Source organism: Lagenorhynchus albirostris, chromosome 1 (assembly GCF_949774975.1).
Source record: "Lagenorhynchus albirostris chromosome 1, mLagAlb1.1, whole genome shotgun sequence".
Classification (NCBI taxonomy): Eukaryota; Metazoa; Chordata; class Mammalia; order Artiodactyla; family Delphinidae; genus Lagenorhynchus; species Lagenorhynchus albirostris.
Genome location: NC_083095.1, coordinates 8,431,386 through 8,443,261, shown reverse-complemented (window position 1 = coordinate 8,443,261; position 11,876 = coordinate 8,431,386). Strand labels below are relative to the sequence as shown.

At 43.5% G+C, this 11,876-nt stretch overlaps 1 protein-coding gene across 9 annotated transcripts in view; it reads left to right on the top strand.

Moving 5' to 3' along the window:
- Positions 1-6,028: 6,028 nt before the first annotated feature.
- The window catches only part of PAPOLA (poly(A) polymerase alpha), a 57,444-nt gene continuing 51,596 nt past the window's right edge, over positions 6,029-11,876 (top strand). For all 9 annotated transcript variants that reach the window (XM_060164161.1, XM_060163811.1, XM_060163921.1 and 6 more), the window contains exon 1: positions 6,029-6,251. Coding sequence is in view for 4 of the 9 variants with exons in the window: in XM_060163811.1 (XP_060019794.1) it covers positions 6,244-6,251 (8 nt within the window). In the remaining 5 variants the exon portion in view is untranslated. The remainder of the gene's footprint in view (positions 6,252-11,876) is intronic.

The window sequence follows — 11,876 nt, the reverse complement described above, 5'->3', positions numbered from 1 at the left end:
TTGAGATGGATCTTAGACCAAAATGTGAAAGCCAGAATAATAAAGCTTCTAAAATAGAATAAAACAAGAGGAATTCTTCGTAACCCTGGAGTGGGCAAAGATTTCTCAAGACAACATTAAGAGTGAAAAGACAAGCCTCAGAATGGGGAAGATATTTGCAATACATACAAATGACAGAGGTCTTGTACTCAGAATATGTTAAAAACTCCTACAAGTCAATAAGACTGAAAACTCAATTTAAAGGTAGGCAGAAGACTTGAGTCTCCACTCCATGAAAGGGAATATCCAAATGATCAATCAGCATATTGAAAAAGGCTGAAAGTCATTAATCATCAGAGAAATACAAATGAAAACTACAATAAGATTCCGTTATGATACTGCTCTTTGGCCAAAATTAAATGAACTGATAACACCAAGTGTTGATAAGGATGTGGAGCAACTGGAACCCACCTATAGAGTGGAATACAGATTGGTGCTCTCACTTTGAAAACCACTTGGGAGGACTTAATAAAGTCAAATATAGGTATACACATGACCCAGCAATTCCATTCCTGGGTATATACCCAAGACTGCTTATATCTTCAAAAAGACACGTACAAAAAATGTTCAGAGCAACATTACTCACAAAAGTCCCAAACTAGAAACAACCAAAATGTCCATGAATAGGAGAAAGATATGCTGTGGTATCTACAATAGGAGAAAGATATATCATCGTAGTATAGAGTACCACAATGAAATGAAAAAGAGTGACTCTTACCTCTGACAACATGAAGAATCTTACAGATGAAATGTTGAGTGAAAGAAGTTAGATACAAGGGTAAATACTGTATCTGAAGCTGAAAAACAGATATAACTAGTCCATAGTGGACTAGTCAGAAGAGTGATTACCAGGTAATGGTGGTGTTGGTGGCAATAGAGGGTTATCCGCTGGGAGGAAGCCTGCTGGGAGACTGGACATTTTCTACATCTTGATTTAAGTGATAATTACATTGGAGTGTACATGGATAAAACTTCATTCCACTAAGTAGGGAGTGCTACAGAGATGGGGAACAAGCACAGATGCCTTAGTATTTGTAAACTTTATTGTATAAGTCGTACTTTAATAATCTTTTAAAAAGGAGTTGGTACTCTACCTTAAAAAATACTAAAGTATACTATGTTTCCTTAAAGTTAAAAAAATAACAAACCCAGAAACTCTTCCTCAAAATATGGATTTGTTCATAGAGTTCCTTAGATCCACTTCAGGAAAGAAAAATACCAGTTGAATACCCATAAAATTTGTTTGGAGTACTTTATATTAAAAAAAAAGGAAGTTAATCAAAACACCATTCAAATTCTTTATTTAGAGTGTATTTGGGAGTGGCACAACGTCAGTTTAGTTGGTATGGCAGGCAAGACATCCCCCAGTGCTCTCTGCCTGCAGGCAGAGAGGGCCCCCGGGTACTGAAAGCGAGCGAGGCCTGGGCACGGAGGCCTCCTTTTGTCCACCATTTCTTATAGGCAAGACTCCAGCCTCCGTGACCTTCCCTGAGTTCTTCCAAAGGGCAGATTTGAACAGTTGCTAATCAAGGAAGGAGCAGCCGAGAAACCACCTGAGGCAAGATTAAAGGGACCAGAGAAGCTCATCAAGATTAAGAGACAAAGGACTTCCCTCGCGGCACAGTGGTAAGAATCTGCCTGCCAAGGCAAGGGACACGGGTTCGAGCCTTGGTCCGGGAAGATCCCACATGCTGTGGAGCAACTAAGCCCTTGCGCCACAACTCCTGAGCCTGCACTCTAGAGCCCGCGAGCCACAACTACTGACCCTGCGCTCTAGAGCCCGAGAGCCACAACTGCTGAGCCTGCACTCTAGAGCCCGCGAGCCACAACTGCTGAGCCTGCGCTCTGGAGCCCGCGAGCCACAACTGCTGAGCCTGCGCTCTGGAGCCCGCGAGCCACAACTGCTGAGCCTGCGCTCTGGAGCCCGTGAGCCACAACTGCTGAGCCTGCGCTCTGGAGCCCGCGAGCCACAACTGCTGAGCCCGTGTGCTGCAGCTACTGAAGCCAGCGTGCCTAGAGCCCGTCCTCCGCAACAAGAGAAGCCACCGCAACGAGAAGCCTGCACACCACAACTAGAGAAAGTCCACACATAGCAACGAAGACCCAATGCAGTCAAAAAAAAAAAAAACCACAAAAGATTAAGAGAAGACCACCTGACACGAGATTAAGGGAGTGCAAGCCTTGCTCACGCTGGAATCTTGTCAGATAAACCCTTTATCAAACCCTCTGGGGTTGGGACACATAGTTTTTCGAGGCAGAAGCCTGGTGTGTCCCCCTTTGCCTGGCAAAGCAATAAAGCTATTCTTTTCTACTTCACCCAAAACTCTGTCTCCAGGATTTGATTTGGCACCAGTATACAGAGAGGCCAAGCTTTTGGTAACACTTCCTTTCATGCAAATGATAGAAGACACGTTCTTCAAAACATCAACATCTAAAAGAGGAATGAGAATTTAATAAAAAGACAGCTCATGAGTACAGAACTATTAGATGGAAGTGCTTATGTTATTATTTTGACTTTAGTGACTCATAAGTCTGCTTTTTGATTGGAATTTTTTTTCCTTTTTTTTTGGCCACACCAGACAGCATGCAGGATCTTAGTTCCCCCACCAGGGATCAAACCCGCCCCCGCTGCAGTGGACGCACAGAATCTTAACCACTGGACCATGAGGGAAGTCCCTGATTGAAATTTTTAAAAAGTATGCACCATTACTAGCCAAATGAGTCATTATAGTTTATTATTTGGATAAAAATCTCCGTATCGTACAGTATCTCCAACGATCACCTCCTAAATGACACTGAAACAATCCAGGTAGTTCCCGATATGTGAAGAGATTCAAAAATATTTTCTGTGCATTTTTGTGATTTGCATGCACTGTGGTCCTAAGAGAACCAGTCTAGAAATCTTCCCACCATTTATGACATTGTTGTGTGGAAAATGCAATCTGAATACTTCAGATATCAGTAGAAAACATCTGCCCCTTCTCTTAGCTGCTGGTGGAAAGCAGGCCCCGGGGCAGGGCAAAGTCTGCAGCTATAAAGCAGCCTCAGCAGCAGCTGGAGGGAGTGGGCAGGGACTCTAAGAACATGTACGGCAAGGCTACCACAACGTGGCTATTGTCTTAACCAAAACACTGGTAACTGGCTTTATTTCACTCTCCACTTTCCTTGGCTCAAATTATATCCTTAATTGGGTTCTAAACGTTGGGGATTTGTGACCACCTAGCTCGTTACTCATTTGTGAAACAGGAGTTGGGTCAGATTGTAGTGGCCAGGTGTATGTAAGGCCCTTCCAGAACTGAAACAGGATTCCGAAATATGAGCAAGTTGCTTTCAGAGTTTAGAATCTCTGTTTCCAGCCCTGACTTCTCTCCTCAGCTCCTGGAGTATGTTTTCAATAGCCTCAGAGACTTTTCGGAAGGTCCCACAAGCACTTCAGAATCAACCCACATCAAACCACTCTCACAACCTCATCCCCGTGCCCCGTTATCCTCTTGTTTCCTATTTCATTTAATCCCCCCCCCACCCCGGCCAGAACCTTCGTAATCATCTTTGTCTTCTTCCTCCCCTCCCCTCTTGAAACTAGGATTAACCACATTGCCTAAATCTCTCTCAAATTGGTCCCTTCTTTTTTATTTCAAGCTTCATCATCTCTTACCTGAATATGGCAAGAGCCACCTCATCTTTCCTCCAACTTCAAAACATCTGGCAGTTCACAGCATATTTTTTAAAAAATTATCTTTTATTTTATTTATTTTTGGCTGTGTTGGGTCTTCGTTGTTGCATGCGGGCTTTTTCTAGTTGTGGAGAGCGGGGGCTACTCTTCGTTGCAGTGTGTGGGCTACCCTTTGTTGCGGTGGCTTCTCTTGTTGCGGAGCACGGGCTCTAGAGTGCGCCGGCTTCAGTAGTTGTGGCGTAAGGGTATAGTTGCTCCACGGCATGTGGGAATCTTCCTGGACCAGGGCTCAAACCGTGTCCCCTGCATTGGCACTCGGATTCTTAACCACTGCGCCACCAGGGAAGTTCCTGTCTGGGAAGTTCAAATTGATTCCCTACCCTTTTATCTTCCCACAAATATCAATGTAATCTTCCCGTTTTAAAACTTCCAATGTCTTCCCCATTCACAAAAAGATAAAATCCAAATCTCTCAGAAAGGCTTCAGGTCTCAGGTCAAAGATCAGCTCCTCTGAGAAGCCTAGTTTGACCACCCTATCTAAACTGCCCCGTAATTTTATCATCTGATTTATTTTATTCATGGTTCTTATTACAATCTATAATTCCCTTACCTCTTCAGGTGTTTATCTGCTCCCACCCCACAGAATCTAAGTGGGACAGTGTTAGTATTTGACAATCATCAGTGCCTATCTTTATGAGCAATTTTTAAGACCATAGCTTTAATATTTTATTGATTCCACTGGACCTCAGATTTTCAAAAATTTTGACAGGTCTATTGCTGGGCCCCCACCTAAAGCCACAAGAGGGTAAGGGAATAAGTAGAATTGAGAATCAAATACAAGTGTGTCTCCAGATCATTGCTGTTCCGTAGAAATGATGGGCACATACATAATTAAAATTTTTCTAGTAGCCACATTTTAAAAAGTAAAAAGAAACAGTTGAAATTTTCACATTTTCTTTAATGCACTATATCCAAAACACAATATAAAAAAATTGTCAGTGAGGTATTTCATTCTTTTGTTCATAGTAAGATCTCTGAAATGTGCGCGTGATTTGAATTTACATCTTAAATGAACGAGCCTCATTTCAAGTGCCGGCAAGCCGCATGTGACAAATGGCTACCTTATTGAACAATGCGGGTTTGGATCCTGTGCTTTTCCCACTGAGCCCCTCATTAGTCCTAGAACGCTAGTCCCACTAGACTTTCTGTGAAAAAATGGAAATCTTTTGTCAAATTTCCTGAAGAGTTACAAGTGCATATTTAAAGAATTTAGAACTTTAACTTTCCCATATGTGATGCCCCCCTTTCCCTCCATTAATCTTCTGTGTGACACTTTGGAACGCGTTCCATATTCGAAGAGGGAAAGAATATCAGAGTCAAGTCAGTCTCAGGTATTCTTTATTCAACTTTTGCTGGAGGTGTGCAGGTAACTCCCAGGTCCCACCCCACGGAGAGAAGGGGTTGCAAAACACCACCTCAGGGAAACTATGGGCGAAACGGCCTTTGCTAATATCCCAAGGCTTACTGCCACCTACGTTTCTACTGAATGACAGCTTTACAGTGAGTTCCAGTGCACCAGCTGTTAGAAATAAATTTAGCTCCTGTTCTCGAATCTGCTGTCATCACAATCCTATCCAGCAAATTTATTCATTCAACAGATATTTCCTGAGCGCCTGTGTACACCTCAGTGGACAGAACAACTCCAAAGCTCCGTACCGGGGGAACCGAGTCTAGCGGGTAAGGCGGGAGTCCTAGTGACGTCTCTGCGCCCTCTGTCCCCCGCAGTGCCAAGCACCCTTATTGCATTATCACATTAAATAGGCGCCACTACCCTAGGAAGCAGGCATTACTCTCACTTTGCAAAAAATAAGAGGTTGAGTAACCTGTTACAACCCAGTGTCCCCGTGCTGAGCCCAGCGCCCGGGTCACGCGTGGGCGCCTCGGTCCCCTCCAAGCGCCTCCACCGACGCGGTCCGAGGGGAAGCGCAGCCGCCGCGACCTCGGGCGGAGAGAACGGCGGGACCTCACAATGCACCGGAAGCGGCGCCTCTCCGGGGCCTTCCTCGCGCCGTCCGGGCTGCATCGCCCCCATCGGCGACAAGAGCGGCCCGGCAGGAGGGACACCCCCGAGCCCAGAGCCTCCCAATCGGATACCTCCCATACCCGCTACGTGTGCCGCGGAAGCCGGACACAACTGCGGCGGAAGCCGCCGAAGCGCCTGCCGGCGCACGAACTACCCTTCCCGTGAGGCTTCGCGGCGGGCCGGGCGGCTGCTGCGCAGGCGCACGCATAGCGTGTGTAGCGGCGTCAGCGGTTCTAGAACGTTGCTGTGGTAGCGCTCGGGCGCCATGTTAGGACGAAGGGGAAGGAGGAGAAGCGCTTAAAGCGGCGGGAGCGGGTGCGGGAGTGGGGTTGGACCCAGGGCTGAGGCAGGCCCCCCCCCTCCCTCCCGCCTCAGTGGATCATGCCCAGGGCGGCAGCGGCGGTGGTTGCGGGGGGGAAGTGACTGGGCGGTGCCGGCGCCGGAGACGATGCCGTTGTAAGTGATTTGTATTCTGTTTTCTCTCGCACGCCGGTGGGGCCTTGGGGGCGTCGGGGGAGGGGAGGGGGGAGGGGGGCGCGCGAGCCGGGCCCTCGCCCCGAGGGGAGGCGGGCGGGACTGGGGCTCTTCCTGTTTCCTCTCCCACTCGCCGCCGCACTTCCCCTTGTGTTCGGTTCCCGCTTCCCCCCACCCCTTCCTGGCTTCGGCGGCTGTCGGGCCGGGGGCCTTCCCCTTCCGGAAGGGCCGGAGGAGCTTCTAACCTTACTGCTCCCGCTCCTCCGCCTCGTCCGATAAAAGAAAGGGGGGGGGGAACCCGGTGCCCAGCTGCCGGGGAGGAAGGCCCTGCTCCTCGCGGGGTCTGCACACGGGGTTCGGGCTCGTCCCCCGGCGCCTCTCGGGCTCGTTTCGCTGCTTCTGTTCCCGGCCTAGCTCTCCCTCACGTTTCCTAGATGCCCACTTCGTACGCCAGTGTTAACCCACTTCCGCGTCCAAGCCTGCCTGAGCGCGAGTTAAAAGCCCAGTTTTGAGCGTCGAGTCCAGCTGTTCGAACATCCCCTCCCCCCGCCTCCGTTCCCTCCAGCCTTTCGGCTGCCAGGAGAGGGGCACTTTCCCGGGTGCCCCCCGTCGAAAGGCGTTGCGTTACGTGTTGCTCTCCCGGTTTTGTTTCGATAGGGTCGCCGGATTTCATCTTGCTTCCGTCTTTCCATGTGCAGTGATACTTTCTGTTCTTCTGATGGTAGACTTTTTCTTATTGTAGTCCATCTGTGCCTTCTAATCTCACTAGGCCTGTATCTTATACTTTTTTCCCCTTGTTGGGTATTTTAAAGAAGTTTTCCTTTTCTTTTCTCTCTCAAAGAATGGGATGTAACTTGAGAACTCATTGTTGATCGAAAGATTACAGCCTTTTTTTCTGCTTGTATACAGCAGAGTAGAGGCCTAAATCGTGAGACTGCATTTCTTCCATTTTTGAAGATTCAAGGGTGAGAGATGGGGGGCCGAGTTCTCTTTGTAGCCCCGAAGCGTGTAATTGACCCTTGAAGTTTTACTTGAACGCAGAATAAAGATTTTGGGGTTTCTAGACACCTAACGGTCACCTTACGCTTATTTTATTTTATTTTTTAAGTAAAAACACCTTTTCTGCAAATATCACTGATTATAGTTTTACTGTTTTATTTATGTATGTGTATATGTGTGTATGTCTCTGTTTACAGGTGAGGCTCTAAGTTTGAAACAGGCTTTAAAGACATCTGTCCCATTTTACACGATATTTTAAAAAGGAATTTCATGCTCCTTCCTTCTCACCCACTCTAGTCATTTTGTTAAGAGGCCTATCAACATATTATTTCTGTAATGAGAATATTTGTTAATTTTAATTAAATATAGCAGACCTAAAATCTTATAAGATGCAAGGTCCCTGTTAATTGAATCATACTTTTATGGAACAATGAAAAGGGTTACTAGGAGAACCGAGTCTAAGCAAGATTTTTGTGGCATTTTTCAATTCAGCAGCAATTAAAGTAAACCTAAATGTTTGCAGTAATGCCATGTGACTTCTTTGTGTTAGCTCACATTTTATTGCTGTTTCTGATAATCATGTCAGTATTAAAAATTGATCAGTAATAGGAAATGTATGCCTTAAAGGGCTTTAATGAAGAAATAATTTATGTCTTTTTAGAAATTAAAAGTTCTTTTATACCTGCTTTTTCCCAGCATGCTTTGAGGAAGGGAGGTATACCTTTCCTTTAAAGACCTAAGTGCTTCACATTCTTTGGAAGTTAGTGCAGATGTTTAAAATGGAAGACAAAGTGAAGGCAGCAGATTCTCACACACGGATATTGTCTTTCTAGTGTGTTTCTTGAAATGTGAACAATATGGCCAGTTTTTCATTAGCTTTTCTCTTACTGTTAACCCTATGTGTACTATAGTCCTTTTAAAGTAAACTAAAAGACCATAGACTGCCTAGTTAAGTAGGCCTTTTTTCTCATTAGTTTGCTTTCTTTGTTTTTCATGTTCTGGTGTCATTAATTTTATTTCTTTGATGTTTTGAATTGTGATTTCCAGACTGTATTGTGTTTGACTTCCACTTTCCTGTTTGGTGTGGCTGTTAAGTCTTTGTGTGTGGGTGGGGGGGTTAAGGTATAGGTAAATTGTCAGAATGGATGAAATCAAAACAGATTACTGAAGTTACGTCGTTAGAAAACATTGTGAGCAGGTCTCCATATATTGTCCAAAAGCATATGTCATTGCATATATAGTTTTGAAAAGCTGGTATGGTTTAAGAGCCATGGTGATTAAGCTTCCAAAATTTTGGTAGTCTTAGGATCTGTTAATACCAGATTTCTTATGGTGGTACTATTCACATTTTAGGCTGATAATTCTGTCCTGTGTATTGCAGGGTGTTTAACAGCATGCCTGACTTCTACCTACTAGATTGTGGGAGTCCCACCCCCCATGTCCTGGTAATGAAAATCAAAAGTGTGTCCAGATATTGCCAGATGTACCTTGGGGGCCAACATCTTGTTGACAACTACTGCATTAATACAGTGTATAAGACCTGTATGAGAACTATATTCCAGTTTCTGCCTTACTCTGTGCTGGTCAGATCATTATTTGCATCAGCTCAGTTCTAGTTATCACACTGGTAATAAAAAAGACTTTAAGGGGAGTAAACATTATCAGTGACTTAGCATTCATGGCACATTTGTAGAATGTTATTGGAAGAGATATTTAGCAAGACTTGGGGGAGACAGTAGCTTTTCTTCCATATTTTTGGGGTTGTCACAAAAAAAGAGGGAATTGGAGTAGTTTCATGTAGTGATAAGAGGTAGAACTGAGACCTTTTGGTGGGTAGTAATATCGTGTAACAGTGGTTCTCAGAGTGTGATTTGTAGAAGCCTGGATGTCAGGGGTCCTTGAGATCCTTTTAGGGAGTACATAAAATCCAAACTTTTCATAATATTGAGATGTTATGTCTTTTTAGTCTGTTGACATTTGCACCAGTGGTGCAAAAGCAGTGGTGGGTAGTGATGCTTTAGGAAGAATCAAGGCAGAGGCACTGTATTCTACTAGTTGTCATTGTATTACTTCACTACACACATGCACACAAACACACACAGTTTGAAAAAAAAGTCCTTGATGAAGCAGTAAAAAATGTTAATTTTATTAAGTCTTGACCCTTGAGTTTTTTGAGTATGTTGTGATAAAATGGGAAGTACACTTAAAGCTGTATGCTAAAAAGTAGGATGGTTGTTTTGCGAAGAGCACATGTATGATTGATTTGTGAGCTAAGCTAGTGCTTTTCTCATTGAGCTCTGTTTTTACCTGAAAGAACAATTGATGAACTATGATGTTCATACTTGACTACTTAGCATTTACTTGAAAAATGGAGCCTGTCTCTTTAAGAACAACTGACAGTGTTTGTGGCCAGTGATAAAATTTGAGCTTTCAAGCAAAAATTAGAATTTTAGAATGCTTGTTTCTGTCATTGTGAGCTTGACAGCCTCCCAGTAATTAAAAATGTTTCTGATTTGATCGATGGTGATATTAGTGAACTTTTTTTGATTTTGTATAATAATGTGCCAACATTTGGAAGATATGCGTATCTTAAGTGAACCCACATTTTCCAAACCACCAATCATGATGCAATAAAATCATGCATGGGTAAAGGTACATTTAAAGTGCAAGGTGGACCAGTCGATTTTAATGCAAGAGTGCAAAGGGTTTATTGCTGTAGTTTCTGCTTTCATACTGTAACTAGTCTCTAAGAAATTACCACTTGCGGCATTTTGGTGTAATATCAAAGAAGAATATCCAAAGTTATTTGAAAAGGCTATTAGAACACTGTTTTCTAGTTATAATGGTGTAATGCCAGGTTTTATTCCTGTGCATCTACCAAAACAACTTATCAAAAGGGATTGCATGCAGAAGCAGATGTGGGAACCAGCTTTTTTTTTTTTTTTTTTTTTTGCGGTACACGGGCTTCTCACTGTTGTGGCCTCTCCCGTTGCGGAGCACAGGCTCCGGACGCGCAGGCTCAGCGGCCATGGCTCACGGGCGCAGCCACTCCGCGGCATGTGGGATCTTCCCGGACCAGGGCACGAACCCGCGTCCCCTGCATCGGCAGGCGGACTCTCAACCACTGCGCCACCAGGGAAGTCCGGGAACCAGCTATTTTTGATTAAGCCGGAGTTAAGAGATCTGCAAAAATGTAAAATAGTGCTGTTCTTCTCACTAAGTTTTTTGTTTTGGAAACCAGTTATTTTTAAAAAAGTCATTTATGTTAACATGTAATAGATTTCTTGTTACTGTACAAAAATTTCCCTGTTGTAATTTCTAATGTAGTAAATAATGGCAGACATAATCCATATAAAAAAAAGGTCATTGGAGTCCTCAATAAATTTTAAGAGTTGTGAAAGGGTCCTAAGACCCAAAAGTTCGAGAAACTGATGTATAGTAACAACTGACAGCTGCCCCAAGCTGCGCTGTTTCCAGTGGTGGTGTCTGTGCAGCATCTCTGGTGGTTTTTGAATGGTCTGGAGGAATGGACACACACATGATTTAAAGATATTTTTTGTTGTCAATGAAAAACAATGTATTAGATAACCTTTGAAAGGTAACTTGTAACTGAGAGATTTTGATTCTCAGATTTTAAGATGTAGAGATTTTGTAATGAATTTCTTGCTGCTTAATAAAAGTTATGGTTTTGAAATGTGGTATTTTACTTTAAGCATGTTGTCGGTTCATGCTTTTTGATGGAGAAGTTGGGAGGGAAGATAATTGGATTTGAGTGAATTTGTAAGTCAGTTCCCACTCCCTGACACCCCCTCCCTCAACCCCCCAAAGCCTTCTGGCTTGAAAACATATAACTTTTGATTCATCAGAATATTCCATTTCTTGGTAACTAAGCTACTTCAAGTTAACATTACAATTAAATTTCACCTTGAGTTGCATCTAGGCAGGTTTATAAAAGCTACTCTCTGGCAAAATGAGGCCAGTTGGAGTCCCAGCTATTTTTCATTTTTGGTTGGTGGAAGAGGCATGTCTTTTATTTGGTATGTTCATCGTTCTGATTATTCAGCAGCTTTTAAATAAGTGTACAATCTGAGTCTGTGATTCATAAAAAAGCACCATTGCAGGAGATATTAGTTCTTGTAAAGTGAGGCTCAAAGTCGTCACTCTAAGGTCTTAAGGGTGCTAAGTTATAGACTGCAGCCGAATTCAACTCTGGGTTCCATGTTTCATTCTCATTCTAGTACTGTGCCATTTACTGTGTATCTTGTTGAAAACTATGTTTCATCAGCTCAATGGGAGTCTGTTTGTATGTCTTAAGTATACTTAATTTTCAAGATCAAGTTGTGTGGAAGATAGTTGTTTTTTAGTCGTTGGATTGCAGGTCTGCAGAATTTTATAGCATTCTCACTTGAAAATTTAAGGATTTGCAGAAGAAAAAAATGTAGGAATTTAAATTTGATATTTTTATTCCTCTTCTGTCACAGAATTGTCTCACATTTCTGTTCCCTCTATATTTCGTTCAGAAACCAGCTTCTTGCATTTTACAGTAGTCTTTATAGTTTTAAATAAGTTTTTATTTAAGAATAGTGTTCCTGTCATTTTGGTTATCAG